The sequence below is a fragment of the Octopus sinensis genome, unplaced genomic scaffold, assembly GCF_006345805.1.
Source record: "Octopus sinensis unplaced genomic scaffold, ASM634580v1 Contig19113, whole genome shotgun sequence".
In the NCBI taxonomy this organism is placed as follows: domain Eukaryota; kingdom Metazoa; phylum Mollusca; class Cephalopoda; order Octopoda; family Octopodidae; genus Octopus; species Octopus sinensis.
Window position 1 is genome coordinate 155,518 of NW_021836179.1, and position 26,581 is coordinate 182,098.

The 26,581-nt window shown below is 39.5% G+C and overlaps 4 protein-coding genes across 4 annotated transcripts in view; 1 reads left to right on the top strand and 3 right to left on the bottom strand.

The window, feature by feature from the left end:
• Window positions 1–7,279: 7,279 nt before the first annotated feature.
• LOC115232012 (zinc finger protein 708-like) lies at window positions 7,280–11,546 on the bottom strand. Its single transcript, XM_036500200.1, has 3 exons — window positions 11,031–11,546; window positions 7,550–8,630; window positions 7,280–7,324 (listed from the first exon to the last, which is right to left on the bottom strand). Exons 2-3 carry the CDS (start codon window positions 8,225–8,227, stop codon window positions 7,280–7,282), a joined length of 723 nt encoding a protein of 240 aa, XP_036356093.1. The 5' UTR covers window positions 8,228–8,630; window positions 11,031–11,546.
• Window positions 11,547–14,665: 3,119 nt separating this feature from the next.
• On the bottom strand, window positions 14,666–19,613 carry LOC118762001 (zinc finger protein 708-like). The gene is made up of 2 exons (XM_036500213.1): window positions 19,099–19,613; window positions 14,666–16,694 (listed from the first exon to the last, which is right to left on the bottom strand). The coding sequence occupies exon 2, from the start codon at window positions 16,289–16,291 to the stop codon at window positions 15,344–15,346; it is 948 nt and encodes a 315-aa protein (XP_036356106.1). The 5' UTR covers window positions 16,292–16,694; window positions 19,099–19,613; the 3' UTR covers window positions 14,666–15,343.
• Window positions 19,614–22,294: 2,681 nt separating this feature from the next.
• The window catches only part of LOC115232017 (zinc finger protein 420-like), a 34,538-nt gene continuing 30,251 nt past the window's right edge, over window positions 22,295–26,581 (bottom strand). The window contains exon 3 of the mRNA XM_036500204.1: window positions 22,295–23,063. Within this exon, the coding sequence (XP_036356097.1) occupies window positions 22,468–23,063 (596 nt within the window). The 3' untranslated portion in view covers window positions 22,295–22,467. The remainder of the gene's footprint in view (window positions 23,064–26,581) is intronic.
• The window catches only part of LOC115232018 (zinc finger protein 850-like), a 33,317-nt gene continuing 32,435 nt past the window's right edge, over window positions 25,700–26,581 (top strand). The window contains exon 1 of the mRNA XM_036500202.1: window positions 25,700–25,984. The gene's annotated coding sequence lies outside the window, so the exon portion shown is untranslated. The remainder of the gene's footprint in view (window positions 25,985–26,581) is intronic.

Consider the following 26,581-nt stretch of genomic DNA (forward strand, 5'->3'; position numbering starts at 1 on the left):
TGTGTTGTTAAGGCATTACCTTCAGAGAATGACTTACCACAGGTAACACATTGAAATGGCTTTTCTCCTGTATGAAAACGTTTGTGTCTGTGTAAGTGACCATACAAAGTGAATCCCTTACCACAGATATCACAGGGATATGGTTTCTCTCCTGTGTGAATATATTTGTGTTTAGTTAACGTACTACTTGCAGAAAATGATTTACCACAGACATCACAGTGAAATGGTTTCTCCCCTGTATGGATACGCTTGTGATATGTTAAATGACAATTATGAGAGAATGATTTACCACAGGTATCACAGTCAAATGGCCGCTCCCCGGTATGAATACGTTTATGTCCAGTTAAGTGATGTCTTAGAGAGAATGATTTACCACAGGTATCACAGTCAAATGGCTTCTCACCTGTATGAACACGAATGTGTTTAATCAAATCATTACCTGTGTGGAAGAATTTACCACAGATTTCACACCAATGTTGTGATTCTCTCAGTTCTTTTGACATTTCTCTAAAGGATACAAATCAACCCAACCATTGAAGTTTCTCACAGTATCAAATTTTTCCTTTACCGTTCTTCTCTAACCAAATCATATAATTTCCTTTTTCTTGTTCTTTTGTAATAATTTATTCCTCAGAAATATTTCTACTGCTATCAACAGTGATCATTATCAATATCTAAAGATGCTGTTTAATTAGAATGCAAAAGCACCCGGGTAATGAGATGGAGAAATGTTGCTATGAATCTCAGGTGAGAGCCAATATTTCACAGCAATCCAACCCTAGATTTATAGCAGTAGGGTTATTATATCTGTTCCCTAAGACATTTTCCTTTAGTCTTTAAGACATGATAGATATTCCAGATGTATCCAATATACAGAAGTCGTTTTGTGCCTATGTCATCTGTGAATCTGAAATAATAAAGAAACAGTTTTAGATAGAGAGGAGAGATCAAAATGGAAATGTTACAACATTTCTTTATTAATTAACAAATGGCATCATATAACATTGGGTGAAATCTAAAAATCTGTAGACTACAACTACTCCATCACACTGTGTGTGTGTATATATATATATATATATATATTTATATATATATATATTCACACAAGAAAAAAGCAGCAAGAATGGATTAGTTGTTCAGTACAATTGTTTCATACAAAGAACAGATTTATTAAAAGCTGCAAATACAAGTGTCCCGTATTCATCAGCCAAAACACATATGAGTTTACCAAACCCCTAGGATGTTTGGAAAACTCATATGTGTTTTGGCTGATGAATACAGGACACTTGTATTTGCTGCAATATTTGCAGCTTTAAATAAATCTGTTCTTCGTATGAAACAATTGTACTGAACAACTGATCCATTCTTGTTGCTTTTTTCTTGTTTATAATCACCCCACATTATTTTATGGTTAATACCATAAAGATTTCTGGTGCATATAAGTTAAGTACCACATTCATGTGAATTCATTGGAACTCACTTGAATCTTAATTATTTTACTGAAAAGAAATATATACATATATATATATAATATATTAAATTAGAGACAAAACCACTATTAGGCAAATCATATAATATATTACTATAAAATTGGATTTAATCCTAAATCTGATTTTTCCCTGTAAGTTTGGATTTATTCCCTAATATTTATTATTATTATCTGTCCTTGGTCCCCTCTTGTTTGTGGCATACATTAACGACATAGATGCCAATTTAAAGAATGCCACAGTATTGAAATATTTTGTTAGCCGCTCCCCAGCCATCTATTTAAAACTGTATACAGCTATGGTACGACCACACTTGGAATTCGCATCATCAGTTTGTAACCCCTATCTTGCACAGAACATTGACCTCCTGGAATCTGTCCAGAGACGTGCAACCAAACGCATACCCTCCATCAGACACCTACCATATTCTGAGCGCCTTGTTTCCCTGAGCATGGATTCACTGAAGCTCCGGCGTCTGGCGACGGACTTGGTAAACACCCACAAGGTTATCAACCACCTCACCAACAACAACACTGAACACCTTTTTGATCTCCATGTGTCTAACACACGTGGACATGCCTACAAAGTCAGAAAACAACACAGCTCCCATGACTTTCGGAAACATTTTTTCACGCTGAGAGTTGCTGAAGCATGGAACAAACTGCCTGCGTCAGTTGTTGACTGCCATGACACTGCATCTTTTAAGGCCCTCATGCTTTCTGAAATCCGCCGAAACTACACCTGATTATATATACACTTTAGATGAGTTGTAGTGCACCTGAGCACTGTACACAATTATTATTATTATTATTATTATTATATATATATATATATATACGCACATACATTGGATGAGGAGAGCTGTGTAAATAAAGTACCACTCCCAAACAGTTGAATGAATCCGGGGTTGAGGTAGACCCAGGAAGACATGGGATGAGGTAGTGAAGCATGGCCTTTGAACATTATGCCTCACAGAGGCAATGACAAAAAAACCGAGACCTCTGGAGATATGCTGCGACTGCGAAGAACTGGCAAAGTGCCATTTCTCATAAGGTCCACTGCGACAAGAATACTCGTGCAATTCATTGATGCAATTTCGACTGTGAATCGATTTTACGTTTGTAAAATAGGAAATTAGGCCGTGTTGTGTTGAGGGTCTCATTCCGTCTGTTCTTTGGTGAAACTTAGTCTAACTTTGGAAGATTCTGCTCAACATCGCTCACTGAAGCGTAGTGTTGTGTGCTCTGGAGGAGGAAAACAATCCGAATTAGATATGACCAGAGAAGGGGGAGGCAGCAAGGAAGGCCACAGTCGTCCCTCAGGAACCACAAAGTGTAAAGATGAAAACCTGGTCATCTTATACACGGTATAAGTATTCCCGGATTTCTGGAAGCCGGATAAGAGATCCGGCACCTACGATCGATCGATCGATAGATAGGTGTGGATATCTTACTTGTTATGCTACACAAATCAATATTTAGAGTGAAAATATGTTTACTCACCTCAAAATCTCGTGAAAAACAAACAAAAACACTTTACGGTTCTTCTCCCGCGTCAGGCAGGATGTAGCGGAAACGGAAGTGTGGGGTGTCATGTGACAATAGTAATCCGCCCCCTCTTTCGATCTGCGGGGATCTCCCCCCTCCCGTCCCCAGAACCAACTCCTTAAGGGGTACTTATTCCCTCCGCTCCAAAAGGGGAGGAGGAAATAGGGACTATGAAAACTCTGCGCTCGATATAATCGTCTCGTCCCCTTCTGGCAAAATTTGAAACCCTTAAATAATAATAATAATAACGAAATTATTGTATCCAGGGCTCAGGTGCCCCACAACCTGTCAGAAAGTGTGTAATAAAGCATATGGAGTAATGTAGAAATGCCTGGGAAGCGAACAGTGTATGAGTCAGATACGTGCTTGTGTGTGTATGGAGGGGAGAAAGATCAGGTGTAGTGTTGGTGAATCTCAGGAAGCATGGAATATTATGATCAATAATTGCTAAGAGGCTAAATTACGGTATGGGTACCGTTGCAGTCAAACTGGTGAACATTCTTTTGTTTACATTTGAAGAAGAAGATCGTTGCTCACCGTAAAAATTTCTATTTTTTTATATATGTGGGATGGGGGAAGGGTGTCTTTTTCAAGTCGGCATATTCCCGGATTTCTGGAAGCCAGGTAAGAGGTCCGGCACGTATGATCAATCGATAGATAGGTATGTAAAGGCGGCGAGCTGGCAGAATCGTTAGCACGCCGGGCGAAATGTGTAGCCGTATTTCGTCCGCCGCTACGTTCTGGGTTCAAATTCCGCCGAGGTCGACTTTGCCTTTCATCCTTTCGGGGTCGATAAATAAAGTACCAGCTATCCACTGGGGTCGATGTAATCGACTTAATGCCTTTCTTTGTCCCCTCTATGTTTAGCCCCTTGTGGGCAATAAATAAATATATGCTATACAAATCAATATTTAGTGTGAAAATATATTTACTCACACCAAAATCTCCGTGTAGAACATACAAAAATATGTTATTGATATTCTCCTGGGTGAAACAGGTTGTAACGGAAAACACTCGGCGAGAAACGGAAGAAAATTTGAAGAAAGAAGGAAAAAAAATAGTAATAATATTTTGATGCAAATCACCATGGTTACTGTGGTTAATATCTTGGCTGTGATAAACGCATCTTCGTTGTTCCCAGCAACGGCCTTGGTGGCCATGTTCTTAAAGACACCAGCATCGGTTCTCAAGCGATGTTGAGTGGGCGGACAAACACAGACACACACACACACACATATATATATATATACATATATATATATATATATACATATATATGACAGGCTTCTTTCAGTTTCCGTCACAAGGCACTGGTCGGTCTGGGGCTATAGCAGAAGACACTTGCCCAAGATGCCACGCAGTGAGGCTGAACCCCGAACCATGTGGTTAGTTAGCAAGCTACTTACCACACAGCCACTCCTGCGCCTATATATATATTTTATATTTTTCGTTCCAGCACACGATCTCAGATCAGGTCACTTGCTATGCAAGTACATCTCCATAATAAAAATATATATCATCCTTTCCCTGAACAGCCACCTCAGGGGCACCCAACAAGTTGAAGGGGCTCACTCACTCGCTATAGAGTAACTACTCAGACACGAGTCAGCGCCACCAATGATGATATACATGTTGTCGTGATAATGGAATTGCTTTTATTTTTACTCCTGAATATTTTGGAAGATTTAAAAGCAGAAGTTTCTAAGCAGCCATGGATCCAATTATTGCTAAGCGTTCGCTTCATCATCATCATCATCGTTTAACATCCGTTTTCCGCGCTAGCACGGGTTGATGGTTCGACCGGGGATCTGGGAAGCCAGGGGCTGCACCAGGCTCCAGTCTGATCTGGCAGTATTTCTACAGCTGGATGCCCTTCCTAACGCCAACCACTCCATGAGTGTAGTGGGTGCTTCTTACGTGCCACTGGCACAAGTGCCAGGGGAGTCTGGCAGCGGCTACGATCGGTTGGTGCTATTAACAATTTCATAAAATTGACATGGCTTAATACTTTGTCCGCATCAGCATTTATAAGTGGTACAATTAGAAGTATCAAAATTAACTTAAATATTCATCGTCTGAAAGTCTCCACTTTTGGATGTGTGCATGTATATATATATGTACATACATACATATATATGTATATACATACATATATATGTATATACATAGGCGCAGGAGTGGCTCTGTGGTAAGTAGCTTGCTTACCAGCCACATGGTTCTGGGTTCAGTCCCTCTGCATGGCATCTTGGGCAAGTGTCTTCTGCTATAGCCTTGGGCCGACCAATGCCTTGTGAGTGGATTTGGTAGACGGAAACTGAAAGAAGTCTGTCATATATATGGTTATATATATATGTGTGTGTGTATGTGTTTGCCCCTCTAGCATTGAACAAATTTCAACTATATATATATCATCATCATCATCATCATTTAGCGTCCGCTTTCCATGCTAGCATGGGTTGGACAGTTCAACTGGGGTCTGGGAAGCCAGAAGGCTGCACCAGGCCCAGTCTGATCTGGCAATGTTTCAACGGCTGGATGGCCTTCCTAACGCCAACCACTCCGTGAGTGTAGTGGGTGCTCTTTACGTGGCTGGTGGGGGCTAAACACAGAGGGGCCAAACAAGGACAGACAAAGGTATTAAGTCAATTACATCGACCCCAGTGCGAAACTGGTGCTTTACTTATCGACCCCGAAAGGATGAAAGGCAAAGTCGACCTCGGCAGAATTTGAACTCAGGTCAACTTTGTCTTTCATCCTTTCGGGGTCGATAAATAAAGTACCAGTTTCACACTGGGGTCGATGTAATCGACTTAATCCCTTTGTCTATCCTTGTTTGTTCCCTCAGTGTTTAGCCCCTTGTGGGTAGTAAAGAAATATATATATAGTTGAAATTTACAGAAAAGCAAAACACAAAGACGGGTGTATGAACAAGCAAGTTTATTGGTTTCAAACACAGGAAAGTGAGTCTTTTATGTTTCAAGCCTATGCTCTTCAGCAGAGAGGAAAAAGAGAAAATAAACAGAGAGAGAGAGAGAAGAAAAGAAAAAGATTTAGCGGTCAAGTATGACAGGAGAGGTAGAAAGAATATATTGTTTGCTGTTGGGTGGGCATTGGTCCCATGTATTAACACCATCACAGAAGTTACAAGGTCTTCTAAACACTATCAGTGGTATATATATACATATATATATATATATATCCTCCAGGGAAAATAATCTCTGTAAATATTTAAAGAGCAACAGTATTGAATCACCAAATTAAGATTTAGATGAAGATCAGGATTTACTGAAGATTTTGGATTTCCATTTCCAGTCAACTTCTGCTCTGAAACTTCTCCAGTCTCAACAAATTGGGTCCAGATGTCATTGCAGAGCTTCTTACATCAATCGAGGGCATTCATAATACAATCCATGGCATTTGCATTCTTCTTCATTCACCCAGGTCTCTTATTACTGTGCAGCACCACATGTTTATGATAAAATTTCACTTCTACACAGAGAATATCCAGATTCTTGTCTTTGGTAAGGCTCCAAGGTCATGTTTTTTTGGGGTTTTTTTCGCAAAACACTCGACAGATTCGAGAAATGGTTTGTCCGCAACCTTATGCCTCTTCTTGGGAGTGTAAGAAACAACATTGCCCTGTCTTCTTTTTTCTCCAAAACACAATCTTCAACTTGGTCCTGAATAGAATGGATAGAATACACATTCATGTGCTTGCCTGTCTGTGTTTGTGTATATATGCACCTCTGTCTCCTTGCGTGTGTGTGTGTGTTATGTAACTATGTACCATGTTTGTATGTATGGATGTGCATCTTTATATGTGAGGATCTGTGTCTCCAAATGTGTCTGTTCATATAGTCTACATACCTATCCGTCTGTATATTGATCTGTATATTGATAACAGCTTGTTATCACACACACATATCTTTTTTTTACTATGTGAATAAATTTATGTTTACAAGTTATTTTCTGAATGGAATGGATTTTAAAAAGCAACCTGTGTCCAGGTAAACTATGTGAATGCCAGGTAAGAATCTACTAAAGTGGCTGAAGTGGTTGGCATAGGGAAGGGCATCTGGCTGTAAAAAAACCATCTCAATGTGGTAACTTTGATGAGTATGGTTTCTGTCAGGGGTTAATGATTGCTGTTAAGGGCACAAAGGTTAAGCCGTGATTTACCAGAGAGAATGGTTTTAAGATTTCGGCTGTTGTTGGATGTTCTAATGAATTCTGACAATGATACAATCACACTTTTACATGGACAGATGCATGTGTAGTTAAGTTACTTCTCTGAGAGAAAGATTTTCCACAGATATCACAATTATATGGCATCTCACCTGTATGAATATGTTTGTGTTTAGTTAAATTTGAGTTGTCAGAGAATGATTTGCCACAGATATCACAGTGATGTGGTTTTTCTCTCGTATGAATACGTTTGTGAATAGTTAAGCTGTTGCTCTGAGAGAATGATTTATCACAGATGTCACAGTGATATGGTTTCTCCCCTGTATGAACACGTCTGTGATTAATTAAGTTCTGTTTTGCAGTGAATGATTTACCACAGGTGTCACACTGATATGGTCTTTCCCCTGTGTGAATATATTTGTGAGTAGTTAACACACTATTTTGAAAGAATGATGTACCACAGATATTGCAGCGATATGGCTTCTTTCCTGTGTGAATACGTTTGTGTGTTGTTAAGGCATTACCTTCAGAGAATGACTTACCACAGGTAACACATTGAAATGGCTTTTCTCCTGTATGAAAACGTTTGTGTCCGTGTAAGTGACCATACAAAGTGAATGCCTTACCACAGATATCACAGGGATATGGTTTCTCTCCTGTGTGAATATATTTGTGTTTAGTTAACGTACTACTTGCAGAGAATGATTTACCACAGACATCACAGTGAAATGGTTTCTCCCCTGTATGGATACGCTTGTGATATGTTAAATGACAATTATGAGAGAATGATTTACCACAGGTATCACAATCAAATGGCCGCTCCCCGGTATGAATACGTTTATGTCCAGTTAAGTGATGTCTTAGAGAGAATGATTTACCACAGGTATCACAGTCAAATGGCTTCTCACCTGTATGAACACGAATGTGTTTAATCAAATTATTACCTGTGTGGAAGAATTTACCACAGATTTCACACCAATGTTGTGATTCTCTCAGTTCTTTTGACATTTCTCTAAAGGATACAAATCAACCCAACCATTGAAGTTTCTCACAGTATCAAATTTTTCCTTTACCGTTCTTCTCTGACCAAATCATATAATTTCCTTTTTCTTGTTCTTTTGTAATAATTTATTCCTCAGAAATATTTCTACTGCTATCAACAGTGATCATTATCAATATCTAAAGATGCTGTTTAATTAGAATGCAAAAGCACCGGGTAATGAGATGGAGAAATGTTGCTATGAATCTCAGGTGAGAGCCAATATTTCACAGCAATCCAACCCTAGATTTATAGCAGTAGGGTTATTATATCTGTTCCCTAAGACATTTTCCTTTAGTCTTTAAGACATGATAGATATTCCAGATGTATCCAATATACAGAAGTCGTTTTGTGCCTATGTCATCTGTGAATCTGAAATAATAAAGAAACAGTTTTAGATAGAGAGGAGAGATCAAAATGGAAATGTTACAACATTTCTTTATTAATTAACAAATGACATCATATAACATTGGGTGAAATCTAAAAATCTGTAGACTACAACTACTCCATCACACTGTGTGTGTGTATATATATATATATATATATTTATATATATATATATTCACACAAGAAAAAAGCAGCAAGAATGGATTAGTTGTTCAGTACAATTGTTTCATACAAAGAACAGATTTATTAAAAGCTGCAAATACAAGTGTCCCGTATTCATCAGCCAAAACACATATGAGTTTACCAAACCCCCTAGGATGTTTGGAAAACTCATATGTGTTTTGGCTGATGAATACAGGACACTTGTATTTGCTGCAATATTTGCAGCTTTAAATAAATCTGTTCTTCGTATGAAACAATTGTACTGAACAACTGATCCATTCTTGTTGCTTTTTTCTTGTTTATAATCACCCCACATTATTTTATGGTTAATACCATAAAGATTTCTGGTGCATATAAGTTAAGTACCACATTCATGTGAATTCATTGGAACTCACTTGAATCTTAATTATTTTACTGAAAAGAAATATATACATATATATAATATATTAAATTAGAGACAAAACCACTATTAGGCAAATCATATAATATATTACTATAAAATTGGATTTAATCCTAAATCTGATTTTTCCCTGTAAGTTTGGATTTATTCCCTAATATTTATTATTATTATCTGTCCTTGGTCCCCTCTTGTTTGTGGCATACATTAACGACATAGATGCCAATTTAAAGAATGCCACAGTATTGAAATATGCAGACGACATCAAGCTGTACCTTGAAATCAAGAGGGCAGATCCTGATGTCTACAACTCTTTCCTGCAATCAGACCTAGACACAATGCAGCAATGGATCACAGACTGGCAACTGAAACTGGCTGTGGACAAGTGTACCACCATGCATTTTGGGAGAAAAAACCCTGCGTTCACATATTCCCTCCACATCACTGATATCAAGAAATCCTCTTGCGAGCGTGACCTAGGCATCACTGTCAGCAGTGATTTGCGTTGGACAAAGCATATCTCTAAAATTGTCAAGAAGGCCGAGGGTGTCTTGGCATCACTCAGCAGGTCTTTTGTTAGCCGCTCTCCAGCCATCTATTTAAAACTGTATACAGCTATGGTACGACCACACTTGGAATTCGCATCATCAGTTTGGAACCCCTATCTTGCACAGAACATTGACCTCCTGGAATCTGTCCAGAGACGTGCAACCAAACGCATACCCTCCATCAGACACCTACCATATTCTGAGTGCCTTGTTTCCCTGGGCATGGATTCACTGAAGCTCCGGCGTCTGGCGACGGACTTGGTAAACACCCACAAGGTTATCAACCACCTCACCAACAACAACACTGAACACCTTTTTGATCTCCATGTGTCTAACACACGTGGACATGCCTACAAAGTCAGAAAACAACACAGCTCCCATGACTTTCGGAAACATTTTTTCACGCTGAGAGTTGCTGAAGCATGGAACAAACTGCCTGCGTCAGTTGTTGACTGCCATGACACTGCATCCTTTAAGGCCCTCATGCTTTCTGAAATCCGCCGAAACTACACCTGATTATATATACACTTTAGATGAGTTGTAGTGCACCTGAGCACTGTACACAATTATTATTATTATTATTATTATTATTATATATATATATATATATATACGCACATACATTGGATGAGGAGAGCTGTGTAAATAAAGTACCACTCCCAAACAGTTGAATGAATCCGGGGTTGAGGTAGCCCCAGGAAGACATGGGATGAGGTAGTGAAACATGGCCTTTGAACATTATGCCTCACAGAGGCAATGACAAAAAAACCGAGACCTCTGGAGATATGCTGCGACTGCGAAGAACTGGCAAAGTGCCATTTCTCATAAGGTCCACTGCGACAAGAATACTCGTGCAATTCATTGATGCAATTTCGACTGTGAATCGATTTTACGTTTGTAAAATAGGAAATTAGGCCGTGTTGTGTTGAGGGTGTAATTCCGTCTGTTCTTTGGTGAAACTTAGTCTAACTTTGGAAGATTCTGCTCAACATCGCTCACTGAAGCGTAGTGTTGTGTGCTCTGGAGGAGGAAAACAATCCGAATTAGATATGACCAGAGAAGGGGGAGGCAGCAAGGAAGGCCACAGTCGTCCCTCAGGAACCACAAAGTGTAAAGATGAAAACCTGGTCATCTTATACACGGTATAAGTATTCCCGGATTTCTGGAAGCCGGATAAGAGATCCGGCACCTACGATCGATCGATCGATAGATAGGTGTGTATATCTTACCTGTTATGCTACACAAATCAATATTTAGCGTGAAAATATGTTTACTCACCTCAAAATCTCCGTGAAAAACAAACAAAAACACTTTACGGTTCTTCTCCCGCGTCAGGCAGGATGTAGCGGAAACGGAAGTGTGGGGTGTCATGTGATAAAAGTAATCCGCCCCCTCTTTCGATCTGCGGGGATCCCCCCCCCCGTCCCCAGGACCAACTCCTTAAGGGGTACTTATTCCCTCCGCTCCAAAAGGGGAGGAGGAAATAGGGACTATGAAAACTCTGCGCTCGATATAATCGTCTCGTCCCCTTCTCCCCAAATCGCTCCCTTCTGGCAAAATTTGAAACCCTTATTTCATAATAATAATAATAATAACGAAATTATTGTATCCAGGGCTCAGGTGCCCCACAACCTGTCAGAAAGTGTGTAATAAAGCATATGGAGTAATGTAGAAATGCCTGGGAAGCGAACAGTGTATGAGTCAGATACGTGCTTGTGTGTGTATGGAGGGGAGAAAGATCAGGTGTAGTGTTGGTGAATCTCAGGAAGCATGGAATATTATGATCAATAATTGCCTAAGAGGCTAAATTACGGTATGGGTACCGTTGCAGTCAAACTGGTGAACATTCTTTTGTTTACATTTGAAGAAGAAGATCGTTGCTCACCGTAAAAATTTCTATTTTTTTTATATATGTGGGATGGGGGAAGGGTGTCTTTTTCAAGTCGGCATATTCCCGGATTTCTGGAAGCCAGGTAAGAGGTCCGGCACGTATGATCAATCGATAGATAGGTATGTAAAGGCGGCGAGCTGGCAGAATCGTTAGCACGCCGGGCGAAATGTGTAGCCGTATTTCGTCCGCCGCTACGTTCTGGGTTCAAATTCCGCCGAGGTCGACTTTGCCTTTCATCCTTTCGGGGTCGATAAATAAAGTACCAGCTATCCACTGGGGTCGATGTAATCGACTTAATGCCTTTCTTTGTCCCCTCTATGTTTAGCCCCTTGTGGGCAATAAAGAAATATATGCTATACAAATCAATATTTAGTGTGAAAATATATTTACTCACACCAAAATCTCCGTGTAGAACATACAAAAATATGTTATTGATATTCTCCTGGGTGAAACAGGTTGTAACGGAAAACACTCGGCGAGAAACGGAAGAAAATTTGAAGAAAGAAGGAAAAAAAATAGTAATAATATTTTGATGCAAATCACCATGGTTACTGTGGTTAATATCTTGGCTGTGATAAACGCATCTTCGTTGTTCCCAGCAACGGCCTTGGTGGCCATGTTCTTAAAGACACCAGCATCGGTTCTCAAGCGATGTTGAGTGGGCGGACAAACACAGACACACACACACACACATATATATATATATACACATATATATATATATATACATATATATGACAGGCTTCTTTCAGTTTCCGTCACAAGGCACTGGTCGGTCTGGGGCTATAGCAGAAGACACTTGCCCAAGATGCCACGCAGTGAGGCTGAACCCCGAACCATGTGGTTAGTTAGCAAGCTACTTACCACACAGCCACTCCTGCGCCTATATATATATTTTATATTTTTCGTTCCAGCACACGATCTCAGATCAGGTCACTTGCTATGCAAGTACATCTCCATAATAAAAATATATATCATCCTTTCCCTGAACAGCCACCTCAGGGGCACCCAACAAGTTGAAGGGGCTCACTCACTCGCTATAGAGTAACTACTCAGACACGAGTCAGCGCCACCAATGATGATATACATGTTGTCGTGATAATGGAATTGCTTTTATTTTTACTCCTGAATATTTTGGAAGATTTAAAAGCAGAAGTTTCTAAGCAGCCATGGATCCAATTATTGCTAAGCGTTCGCTTCATCATCATCATCATCGTTTAACATCCGTTTTCCGCGCTAGCACGGGTTGATGGTTCGACCGGGGATCTGGGAAGCCAGGGGCTGCACCAGGCTCCAGTCTGATCTGGCAGTATTTCTACAGCTGGATGCCCTTCCTAACGCCAACCACTCCATGAGTGTAGTGGGTGCTTCTTACGTGCCACTGGCACAAGTGCCAGGGGAGTCTGGCAGCGGCTACGATCGGTTGGTGCTATTAACAATTTCATAAAATTGACATGGCTTAATACTTTGTCCGCATCAGCATTTATAAGTGGTACAATTAGAAGTATCAAAATTAACTTAAATATTCATCGTCTGAAAGTCTCCACTTTTGGATGTGTGCATGTATATATATATGTACATACATACATATATATGTATATACATACATATATATGTATATACATAGGCGCAGGAGTGGCTCTGTGGTAAGTAGCTTGCTTACCAGCCACATGGTTCTGGGTTCAGTCCCTCTGCATGGCATCTTGGGCAAGTGTCTTCTGCTATAGCCTTGGGCCGACCAATGCCTTGTGAGTGGATTTGGTAGACGGAAACTGAAAGAAGTCTGTCATATATATGGTTATATATATATGTGTGTGTATGTGTTTGCCCCTCTAGCATTGAACAAATTTCAACTATATATATCATCATCATCATCATCATTTAGCGTCCGCTTTCCATGCTAGCATGGGTTGGACAGTTCAACTGGGGTCTGGGAAGCCAGAAGGCTGCACCAGGCCCAGTCTGATCTGGCAATGTTTCAACGGCTGGATGGCCTTCCTAACGCCAACCACTCCGTGAGTGTAGTGGGTGCTCTTTACGTGGCTGGTGGGGGCTAAACACAGAGGGGCCAAACAAGGACAGACAAAGGTATTAAGTCAATTACATCGACCCCAGTGCGAAACTGGTGCTTTACTTATCGACCCCGAAAGGATGAAAGGCAAAGTCGACCTCGGCAGAATTTGAACTCAGGTCAACTTTGTCTTTCATCCTTTCGGGGTCGATAAATAAAGTACCAGTTTCGCACTGGGGTCGATGTAATCGACTTAATCCCTTTGTCTATCCTTGTTTGTTCCCTCAGTGTTTAGCCCCTTGTGGGTAGTAAAGAAATATATATATAGTTGAAATTTACAGAAAAGCAAAACACAAAGACGGGTGTATGAACAAGCAAGTTTATTGGTTTCAAACACAGGAAAGTGAGTCTTTTATGTTTCAAGCCTATGCTCTTCAGCAGAGAGGAAAAAGAGAAAATAAACAGAGAGAGAGAGAGAAGAAAAGAAAAAGATTTAGCGGTCAAGTATGACAGGAGAGGTAGAAAGAATATATTGTTTGCTGTTGGGTGGGCATTGGTCCCATGTATTAACACCATCACAGAAGTTACAAGGTCTTCTAAACACTATCAGTGGTATATATATACATATATATATATATATATCCTCCAGGGAAAATAATCTCTGTAAATATTTAAAGAGCAACAGTATTGAATCACCAAATTAAGATTTAGATGAAGATCAGGATTTACTGAAGATTTTGGATTTCCATTTCCAGTCAACTTCTGCTCTGAAACTTCTCCAGTCTCAACAAATTGGGTCCAGATGTCATTGCAGAGCTTCTTACATCAATCGAGGGCATTCATAATACAATCCATGGCATTTGCATTCTTCTTCATTCACCCAGGTCTCTTATTACTGTGCAGCACCACATGTTTATGATAAAATTTCACTTCTACACAGAGAATATCCAGATTCTTGTCTTTGGTAAGGCTCCAAGGTCATGTTTTTTTGGGGGTTTTTTTCGCAAAACACTCGACAGATTCGAGAAATGGTTTGTCCGCAACCTTATGCCTCTTCTTGGGAGTGTAAGAAACAACATTGCCCTGTCTTCTTTTTTCTCCAAAACACAATCTTCAACTTGGTCCTGAATAGAATGGATAGAATACACATTCATGTGCTTGCCTGTCTGTGTTTGTGTATATATGCACCTCTGTCTCCTTGCGTGTGTGTGTGTGTTATGTAACTATGTACCATGTTTGTATGTATGGATGTGCATCTTTATATGTGAGGATCTGTGTCTCCAAATGTGTCTGTTCATATAGTCTACATACCTATCCGTCTGTATATTGATCTGTATATTGATAACAGCTTGTTATCACACACACATATCTTTTTTTTACTATGTGAATAAATTTATGTTTACAAGTTATTTTCTGAATGGAATGGATTTTAAAAAGCAACCTGTGTCCAGGTAAACTATGTGAATGCCAGGTAAGAATCTACTAAAGTGGCTGAAGTGGTTGGCATAGGGAAGGGCATCTGGCTGTAAAAAAACCATCTCAATGTGGTAACTTTGATGAGTATGGTTTCTGTCAGGGGTTAATGATTGCTGTTAAGGGCACAAAGGTTAAGCCGTGATTTACCAGAGAGAATGGTTTTAAGATTTCGGCTGTTGTTGGATGTTCTAATGAATTCTGACAATGATACAATCACACTTTTACATGGACAGATGCATGTGTAGTTAAGTTACTTCTCTGAGAGAAAGATTTTCCACAGATATCACAATTATATGGCATCTCACCTGTATGAATATGTTTGTGTTTAGTTAAATTTGAGTTGTCAGAGAATGATTTGCCACAGATATCACAGTGATGTGGTTTTTCTCTCGTATGAATACGTTTGTGAGTAGTTAAGCTGTTGCTCTGAGAGAATGATTTATCACAGATGTCACAGTGATATGGTTTCTCCCCTGTATGAACACGTCTGTGATTAATTAAGTTCTGTTTTGCAGTGAATGATTTACCACAGGTGTCACACTGATATGGTCTTTCCCCTGTGTGAATATATTTGTGAGTAGTTAACACACTATTTTGAAAGAATGATGTACCACAGATATTGCAGCGATATGGCTTCTTTCCTGTGTGAATACGTTTGTGTGTTGTTAAGGCATTACCTTCAGAGAATGACTTACCACAGGTAACACATTGAAATGGCTTTTCTCCTGTATGAAAACGTTTGTGTCCGTGTAAGTGACCATACAAAGTGAATGCCTTACCACAGATATCACAGGGATATGGTTTCTCTCCTGTGTGAATATATTTGTGTTTAGTTAACGTACTACTTGCAGAGAATGATTTACCACAGACATCACAGTGAAATGGTTTCTCCCCTGTATGGATACGCTTGTGATATGTTAAATGACAATTATGAGAGAATGATTTACCACAGGTATCACAATCAAATGGCCGCTCCCCGGTATGAATACGTTTATGTCCAGTTAAGTGATGTCTTAGAGAGAATGATTTACCACAGGTATCACAGTCAAATGGCTTCTCACCTGTATGAACACGAATGTGTTTAATCAAATTATTACCTGTGTGGAAGAATTTACCACAGATTTCACACCAATGTTGTGATTCTCTCAGTTCTTTTGACATTTCTCTAAAGGATACAAATCAACCCAACCATTGAAGTTTCTCACAGTATCAAATTTTTCCTTTACCGTTCTTCTCTGACCAAATCATATAATTTCCTTTTTCTTGTTCTTTTGTAATAATTTATTCCTCAGAAATATTTCTACTGCTATCAACAGTGATCATTATCAATATCTAAAGATGCTGTTTAATTAGAATGCAAAAGCACCGGGTAATGAGATGGAGAAATGTTGCTATGAATCTCAGGTGAGAGCCAATATTTCACAGCAATCCAACCCTAGATTTATAGCAGTAGGGTTATTATATCTGTTCCCTAAGACATTTTCCTTTAGTCTTTAAGACATGATAGATATTCCAGATGTATCCAATATACAGAAGTCGTTTTGTGCCTATGTCATCTGTGAATCTGAAATAATAAAGAAACAGTTTTAGATAGAGAGGAGAGATCAAAATGGAAATGTTACAACATTTCTTTATTAATTAACAAATGACATCATATAACATTGGGTGAAATCTAAAAATCTGTAGACTACAACTACTCCATCACACTGTGTGTGTGTATATATATATATATATATATTTATATATATATATATTCACACAAGAAAAAAGCAGCAAGAATGGATTAGTTGTTCAGTACAATTGTTTCATACAAAGAACAGATTTATTAAAAGCTGCAAATACAAGTGTCCCGTATTCATCAGCCAAAACACATATGAGTTTACCAAACCCCCTAGGATGTTTGGAAAACTCATATGTGTTTTGGCTGATGAATACAGGACACTTGTATTTGCTGCAATATTTGCAGCTTTAAATAAATCTGTTCTTCGTATGAAACAATTGTACTGAACAACTGATCCATTCTTGTTGCTTTTTTCTTGTTTATAATCACCCCACATTATTTTATGGTTAATACCATAAAGATTTCTGGTGCATATAAGTTAAGTACCACATTCATGTGAATTCATTGGAACTCACTTGAATCTTAATTATTTTACTGAAAAGAAATATATACATATATATAATATATTAAATTAGAGACAAAACCACTATTAGGCAAATCATATAATATATTACTATAAAATTGGATTTAATCCTAAATCTGATTTTTCCCTGTAAGTTTGGATTTATTCCCTAATATTTATTATTATTATCTGTCCTTGGTCCCCTCTTGTTTGTGGCATACATTAACGACATAGATGCCAATTTAAAGAATGCCACAGTATTGAAATATGCAGACGACATCAAGCTGTACCTTGAAATCAAGAGGGCAGATCCTGATGTCTACAACTCTTTCCTGCAATCAGACCTAGACACAATGCAGCAATGGATCACAGACTGGCAACTGAAACTGGCTGTGGACAAGTGTACCACCATGCATTTTGGGAGAAAAAACCCTGCGTTCACATATTCCCTCCACATCACTGATATCAAGAAATCCTCTTGCGAGCGTGACCTAGGCATCACTGTCAGCAGTGATTTGCGTTGGACAAAGCATATCTCTAAAATTGTCAAGAAGGCCGAGGGTGTCTTGGCATCACTCAGCAGGTCTTTTGTTAGCCGCTCTCCAGCCATCTATTTAAAACTGTATACAGCTATGGTACGACCACACTTGGAATTCACATCATCAGTTTGGAACCCCTATCTTGCACAGAACATTGACCTCCTGGAATCTGTCCAGAGACGTGCAACCAAACGCATACCCTCCATCAGACACCTACCATATTCTGAGTGCCTTGTTTCCCTGGGCATGGATTCACTGAAGCTCCGGCGTCTGGCGACGGACTTGGTAAACACCCACAAGGTTATCAACCACCTCACCAACAACAACACTGAACACCTTTTTGATCTCCATGTGTCTAACACACGTGGACATGCCTACAAAGTCAGAAAACAACACAGCTCCCATGACTTTCGGAAACATTTTTTCACGCTGAGAGTTGCTGAAGCATGGAACAAACTGCCTGCGTCAGTTGTTGACTGCCATGACACTGCATCCTTTAAGGCCCTCATGCTTTCTGAAATCCGCCGAAACTACACCTGATTATATATACACTTTAGATGAGTTGTAGTGCACCTGAGCACTGTACACAATTATTATTATTATTATTATTATTATTATATATATATATATATATATATATACGCACATACATTGGATGAGGAGAGCTGTGTAAATAAAGTACCACTCCCAAACAGTTGAATGAATCCGGGGTTGAGGTAGCCCCAGGAAGACATGGGATGAGGTAGTGAAACATGGCCTTTGAACATTATGCTTCACAGAGGCAATGACAAAAAAACCGAGACCTCTGGAGATATGCTGCGACTGCGAAGAACTGGCAAAGTGCCATTTCTCATAAGGTCCACTGCGACAAGAATACTCGTGCAATTCATTGATGCAATTTCGACTGTGAATCGATTTTACGTTTGTAAAATAGGAAATTAGGCCGTGTTGTGTTGAGGGTGTAATTCCGTCTGTTCTTTGGTGAAACTTAGTCTAACTTTGGAAGATTCTGCTCAACATCGCTCACTGAAGCGTAGTGTTGTGTGCTCTGGAGGAGGAAAACAATCCGAATTAGATATGACCAGAGAAGGGGGAGGCAGCAAGGAAGGCCACAGTCGTCCCTCAGGAACCACAAAGTGTAAAGATGAAAACCTGGTCATCTTATACACGGTATAAGTATTCCCGGATTTCTGGAAGCCGGATAAGAGATCCGGCACCTACGATCGATCGATCGATAGATAGGTGTGTATATCTTACCTGTTATGCTACACAAATCAATATTTAGCGTGAAAATATGTTTACTCACCTCAAAATCTCCGTGAAAAACAAACAAAAACACTTTACGGTTCTTCTCCCGCGTCAGGCAGGATGTAGCGGAAACGGAAGTGTGGGGTGTCATGTGATAAAAGTAATCCGCCCCCTCTTTCGATCTGCGGGGATCCCCCCCCCCGTCCCCAGGACCAACTCCTTAAGGGGTACTTATTCCCTCCGCTCCAAAAGGGGAGGAGGAAATAGGGACTATGAAAACTCTGCGCTCGATATAATCGTCTCGTCCCCTTCTCCCCAAATCGCTCCCTTCTGGCAAAATTTGAAACCCTTATTTCATAATAATAATAATAATAACGAAATTATTGTATCCAGGGCTCAGGTGCCCCACAACCTGTCAGAAAGTGTGTAATAAAGCATATGGAGTAATGTAGAAATGCCTGGGAAGCGAACAGTGTATGAGTCAGATACGTGCTTGTGTGTGTATGGAGGGGAGAAAGATCAGGTGTAGTGTTGGTGAATCTCAGGAAGCATGGAATATTATGATCAATAATTGCCTAAGAGGCTAAATTACGGTATGGGTACCGTTGCAGTCAAACTGGTGAACATTCTTTTGTTTACATTTGAAGAAGAAGATCGTTGCTCACCGTAAAAATTTCTATTTTTTTTATATATGTGGGATGGGGGAAGGGTGTCTTTTTCAAGTCGGCATATTCCCGGATTTCTGGAAGCCAGGTAAGAGGTCCGGCACGTATGATCAATCGATAGATAGGTATGTAAAGGCGGCGAGCTGGCAGAATCGTTAGCACGCCGGGCGAAATGTGTAGCCGTATTTCGTCCGCCGCTACGTTCTGGGTTCAAATTCCGCCGAGGTCGACTTTGCCTTTCATCCTTTCGGGGTCGATAAATAAAGTACCAGCTATCCACTGGGGTCGATGTAATCGACTTAATGCCTTTCTTTGTCCCCTCTATGTTTAGCCCCTTGTGGGCAATAAAGAAATATATGCAATACAAATCAATATTTAGTGTGAAAATATATTTACTCACACCAAAATCTCCGTGTAAAACATACAAAAATATGTTATTGATATTCTCCTGGGTGAAACAGGTTGTAACGGAAAACACTCGGCGAGAAACGGAAGAAAATTTGAAGAAAGAAGGAAAAAAAATAGTAATAATATTTTGATGCAAATCACCATGGTTACTGTGGTTAATATCTTGGCTGTGATAAACGCATCTTTGTTGTTCCCAGCAACGGCCTTGGTGGCCATGTTCTTAAAGAAATTACTCTCTTTTATTTGTTTCAGTCATTTGACTGCGGCCATGCTGGAGCACCGCCTTTAGTCGAGCAAATCGACCCCGGGACTTATTCTTTTGTAAGCCCAGTACTTATTCTATCGGTCTCTTTTTGCCGAACCACTAAGTGACGGGGACGTAAAGACACCAGCATCGGTTCTCAAGCGATGTTGAGTGGGCGGACAAACACAGACACACACACACACACATATATATATATATACATATATATATATATATATACATATATATGACAGGCTTCTTTCAGTTTCCGTCACAAGGCACTGGTCGGTCTGGGGCTATAGCAGAAGACACTTGCCCAAGATGCCACGCAGTGAGGCTGAACCCCGAACCATGTGGTTAGTTAGCAAGCTACTTACCACACAGCCACTCCTGCGCCTATATATATATTTTATATTTTTCGTTCCAGCACACGATCTCAGATCAGGTCACTTGCTATGCAAGTACATCTCCATAATAAAAATATATATCATCCTTTCCCTGAACAGCCACCTCAGGGGCACCCAACAAGTTGAAGGGGCTCACTCACTCGCTATAGAGTAACTACTCAGACACGAGTCAGCGCCACCAATGATGATATACATGTTGTCATGATAATGGAATTGCTTTTATTTTTACTCCTGAATATTTTGGAAGATTTAAAAGCAGAAGTTTCTAAGCAGCCATGGATCCAATTATTGCTAAGCGTTCGCTTCATCATCATCATCATCGTTTAACATCCGTTTTCCGCGCTAGCACGGGTTGATGGTTCGACCGGGGATCTGGGAAGCCAGGGGCTGCACCAGGCTCCAGTCTGATCTGGCAGTATTTCTACAGCTGGATGCCCTTCCTAACGCCAACCACTCCATGAGTGTAGTGGGTGCTTCTTACGTGCCACTGGCACAAGTGCCAGGGGAGTCTGGCAGCGGCTACGATCGGTTGGTGCTATTAACAATTTCATAAAATTGACATGGCTTAATACTTTGTCCGCATCAGCATTTATAAGTGGTACAATTAGAAGTATCAAAATTAACTTAAATATTCATCGTCTGAAAGTCTCCACTTTTGGATGTGTGCATGTATATATATATGTACATACATACATATATATGTATATACATACATATATATGTATATACATAGGCGCAGGAGTGGCTCTGTCGTAAGTAGCTTGCTTACCAGCCACATGGTTCTGGGTTCAGTCCCTCTGCATGGCATCTTGGGCAAGTGTCTTCTGCTATAGCCTTGGGCCGACCAATGCCTTGTGAGTGGATTTGGTAGACGGAAACTGAAAGAAGTCTGTCATATATATGGTTATATATATATGTGTGTGTGTATGTGTTTGCCCCTCTAGCATTGAACAAATTTCAACTATATATATATCATCATCATCATCATCATTTAGCGTCCGCTTTCCATGCTAGCATGGGTTGGACAGTTCAACTGGGGTCTGGGAAGCCAGAAGGCTGCACCAGGCCCAGTCTGATCTGGCAATGTTTCAACGGCTGGATGGCCTTCCTAACGCCAACCACTCCGTGAGTATAGTGGGTGCTCTTTACGTGGCTGGTGGGGGCTAAACACAGAGGGGCCAAACAAGGACAGACAAAGGGATTAAGTCAATTACATCGACCCCAGTGCGAAACTGGTGCTTTACTTATCGACCCCGAAAGGATGAAAGGCAAAGTCGACCTCGGCAGAATTTGAACTCAGGTCAACTTTGTCTTTCATCCTTTCGGGGTCGATAAATAAAGTACCAGTTTCGCACTGGGGTCGATGTAATCGACTTAATCCCTTTGTCTATCCTTGTTTGTTCCCTCAGTGTTTAGCCCCTTGTGGGTAGTAAAGAAATATATATATAGTTGAAATTTACAGAAAAGCAAAACACAAAGACGGGTGTGTGAACAAGCAAGTTTATTGGTTTCAAACACAGGAAAGTGAGAGTCTTTTATGTTTCAAGCCTATGCTCTTCAGCAGAGAGGAAAAAGAGAAAATAAACAGAGAGAGAGAGAGAGAAAAGAAAAGAAAAAGATTTAGCGGTCAAGTATGACAGGAGAGGTAGAAAGAATATATTGTTTGCTGTTGGGTGTTTTAATGAATTTTGACAACGATATAATCAAACTTTTACATGGATGGATGCATGCCTGGTTAAGTTACTTCTCTGAGAGAATGATTTACCACAGACATCACATTGATACGGTCTCTCCCCTGTATGAATACGTTTGTGACTAGTTAAGCTGTTATTCTCAGAGAATGATTTACCACAGAAGTCACAATGATATGGTTTTTCTCCCGTATGAGTACGTCTATGTTTAGTCAAGTCACCATCTCGAGAGAATGATTTACCACAGACATCACATTGAAATGGCTTTTCTCCAGTGTGAATAACCTTGTGTTGACTTAAACAAGAAATTCTAGAGAATGATTTACCACAGACATCACAATTATATGGTCTTTCTCCTGTATGAGTACGTTTGTGTTGAGTGAAGTCACCAATTCGAGAGAATGATTTATCGCAGACATCACATTGAAATGGCTTTTCTCCAGTGTGAATACGTTTGTGTTGAATTAAATAGGAGGTTGTCGAGAATGATTTACCACAGATAACACAATGATATGGTTTTTCTCCCGTATGAGTACGTGTGTGTGTAGTCAAGTCACTACTCCCACAGAATGATTTACCACAGACATCACAGTGAAATGGTTTTTCTCCTGTGTGAATACGCATGTGTTTAGTTAAGCTACATTTTGTAGAAAGTGTTTTACCACAGACATCACAGTGATATGGTGTCTCCCCTGTATGAATACATTTGTGTTTAGTTAAGTTTTTCTTTTCAGAGAATGATTCACCACAGACATCACACTCGTATGGTTTCTCACCTGTATGAATACGTATGTGTTTAGTTAAATTGTTCTTTTCAGAGAATGATTGACCACAGGTATCACAGTGAAATGGCTTCTCACCTGTATGAATATATTTGTGTCTAATTAAGCTATCTTTTGTAGAAAATGATCTACCACAGATAACACAGCGATGTGGTTTCTCTCCTGTATGAATACGTATGTGTTTAATTAAGTTACCGTTTTGACAGAATGATTTACCACAGGTAACACAGCGAAATGGTTTCTCACCTGTATGAACACGAATGTGTTTAACCAAGTTACTATTTGTAGAGAATGATTTACCACAAATTTTACAATGATATCCTAATTTTCCTAATGCTTTTGACATTTTTCTAAGGGATACAAACAGACCCAACCATTGAAGTTTCTCACAGTATTAAATTTTCCCCTTATCTTTCTTCTCTCACCACAGAATGTAATTTTCTTATTCTCGTTCTTGTAATTTATTCCTTGGAAATATTTCAACTGTTATCAACCTTGATTTTATTGATATCCAAAATTCTGCAAACTCCCTTTGTAAATATATTCAAGTTTAATTAGAATGCAAAAGCCCCAGATAACGAGATGGGCAAATGTTGCTATGAATCTTCACTCAGGGCAAATATTTCACAGTAATTCAATCCTGGATTTATAGCAGTTGGGTTATTATATCTGTTCTCTAAAACGTTTTCCTTTCGTCTTCAAAAAAACATGGTAAATATTCCAGATGTCTCCAATGAACAAAAGTCGTTTTGTGCCAATGTCATCTGTGAATCTGAAATAATAAAGAAACAATATTTAGATTTAGAGGAGAGATCAAAAGAGAAATGTTACAACATTTCTTTATTAATTAACAAATGACATCATATAACATTGGGTGAAATGTAAAAATTTGTAAACCACAATTACACATGCACATTGAGTGTGTATGTATATGTGTATATATATACATACATATATGTAAAGAATTTAAGTATTTATACACGAAAGAGGTGGCCTTTCCCAGGACACCTTACATGCTAGAAAGGGCAGTCAAAGCCCAAATCACGAATAAAAGCACTTTCAAAAGGAATGAAAATATAAAATATTTTTGTAGTTATCCTCACAACTACACCTAGACATTGAGTGTGTGTGTGTGTATATATATATATATATCACGTGACCGACAAGTCCATCAGATGTAGTTACACATCGCTGGTCACAATGCGTTCGCATTGTTTTAGCCTTCGAATGACGCCACCCCGCTGGAACAGAAGGAAGAGTGGTGAAAGAGTACAGCAGGGATCGCCACCACCCCCTGCCGGAGCCTCGTGGAGCTTTTAGGTGTTTTCGGTCAATAAACACTCACAACGCCCGGTCTGGGAATCGAAACCGCGATCCTACGACTTCGAGTCCGCTGCTCCTAACCACTGGGCCATTGCGCCTCTCTCTCTCTCTATATATATATATATATATAGAGAGAGAGAGAGAGAGAAATATATATACACAAAAGTGGTAACCTTTGATAGGACACCTTACATGCTAGAAAGGGCAGTCAAAGCCCAACCCACGAATAAAAGCAAATTCAAAGGGAATGAAAATGAATTAATTTGCTATCCATACATCATCAGTGCCATGGATTTGAAGATTATAATGCACAAGTATGCAGCACGCGTGATTTTGGTGCAATTTGCTGCATAAATCTGCATTAATCTGATGAAGTACGGATTGAAAATTTATTTATTTGCAAATTGAAACAGAAAATTGAGTTTGAGGGTAACTACAAAAATATTTTGGCGATCTTTCGTCTCTAGTAGACCTTTCCGTCGATTTCCGTAAAAAAAATTTTTTTTGTTACATATGGGCTTGCGGGAACTTTTGAAGTAATATACATACATATACACACATACATAGATACATACACACACACACATACATGCATACATACATATACACATACACCGAGTAAAAAATTTTAGTTATCTCTTTATTTCACACATTACTCTGTCTCTTCACACACACTAACAGAAGCACTTCACTTACACAACATACTGCCTGTCTCCCACACCCCACCAAACACACACACACACACATGTACATCAATGCTTCCCCTGAACGGTAACTTCAAAAGAACTTCCCTCGTCATACAATCGCTTTCTCTTAGTCTCTTTCGCTCTCATAACTTGAAAAGTTCCCGCAAGCCCATGTGTAAAAAAAAAAATTTTTTACGGAAATCGACGGAAAGCTCTACAAGAGACGAAAGATTGCCAATATTTTATATTTTCATTCCTTTTGAAATTGCTTTTATTCGTGGTTTGGGCTTTGACTGCCCTTTCTAGCATGTAAGGTGTCCTCGGAAAGGGCATCCCTTTTGTGTATAAATACTTAAATTGCTCATACACTCCTCAATATGAACATACGTTGACTATTGACATTATTACTAAAATTATTCTAAATTTTCTACCTTTACCATTTTCACAGTATATATATATCTGTAAATGTAATATGTGACTATTATTCGGTAGCCAAGATAAAACTCTGAGTTTCGGATGCCGAGGTGGAGATCCACAACACCTTCTCTTCGGTTGTCCGTCGATCGGAAAAATGACCATTTCCCTCCATTTATCGTAAGTTTTTTGGTTTTATTCACTAGAGAGCGTTGAGTTTATTGTTGTCATATGATACCCCGTACTTCCGGTTCCGCTGCAGCTTTTTTGACTCTGGAGAAGAAACAAAACGTGTTTTTGTTTGTTTTTCACGGAGATTTTGAGGTGAGTAAACATATTTTCACTCTAAATATTGATTTGTGTAGCATAACGCGTAAGATATCCACACCTATCTATCGATCGATCGTAGGTGCCGGATCTCTTATCCGGCTTCCAGAAATCCGGGAATACTTATACCGTGTATCGAGTATTCGGTTCCGCCCTTCCTTTCTTCGAAGATGACCAGGTTTTCATCTTTACACTTTGTGGGTCCTGAGGGACTGTGGCCTTCCTTGCTGCCGCCCCCTTTCTTTTTCTGGAAGCCAGGTAAGAGGTCCGGCACCCCGATCGATAGATAGGTGTGGATATCTTACCTGTTATGCTTTACAAATCAATATTTAGTGTGAAAATATATATATATATAATTAAATTATTGTATACATTGCCCAGGTGCACCACAACCTGTCAGAAAGTGCGTATAAAACATATGCAGTAATGTACAATTGTCTGAGAAGTGAACAGTGTATGAGTCAGATACATGCTTGTGTGTGTATGGAGGGGAGAAAATCAGGTGTAGTGTTGGCGAATCTCAGGAAGCATGGAAGTTTTGAACGATGCAGTGTTCCGACAACTAACAACCGATGCCGGCAGTCTGTATATATA

Bases quoted from the DNA above. Each gene is read 5' to 3' on its own strand.
- LOC115232012 (XM_036500200.1), bottom strand. From the start codon at position 8,227: ATGTCAAAAGAACTGAGAGAATCACAACATTGGTGTGAAATCTGTGGT. The intron at 7,325-7,549 runs GTTCATACAGGG...TCTTTCTCTCAG, and splicing joins ACTTAATTAATCACAGACGT to AGAAGTAACTTAACTACACA.
- LOC118762001 (XM_036500213.1), bottom strand. From the start codon at position 16,291: ATGTCAAAAGAACTGAGAGAATCACAACATTGGTGTGAAATCTGTGGT.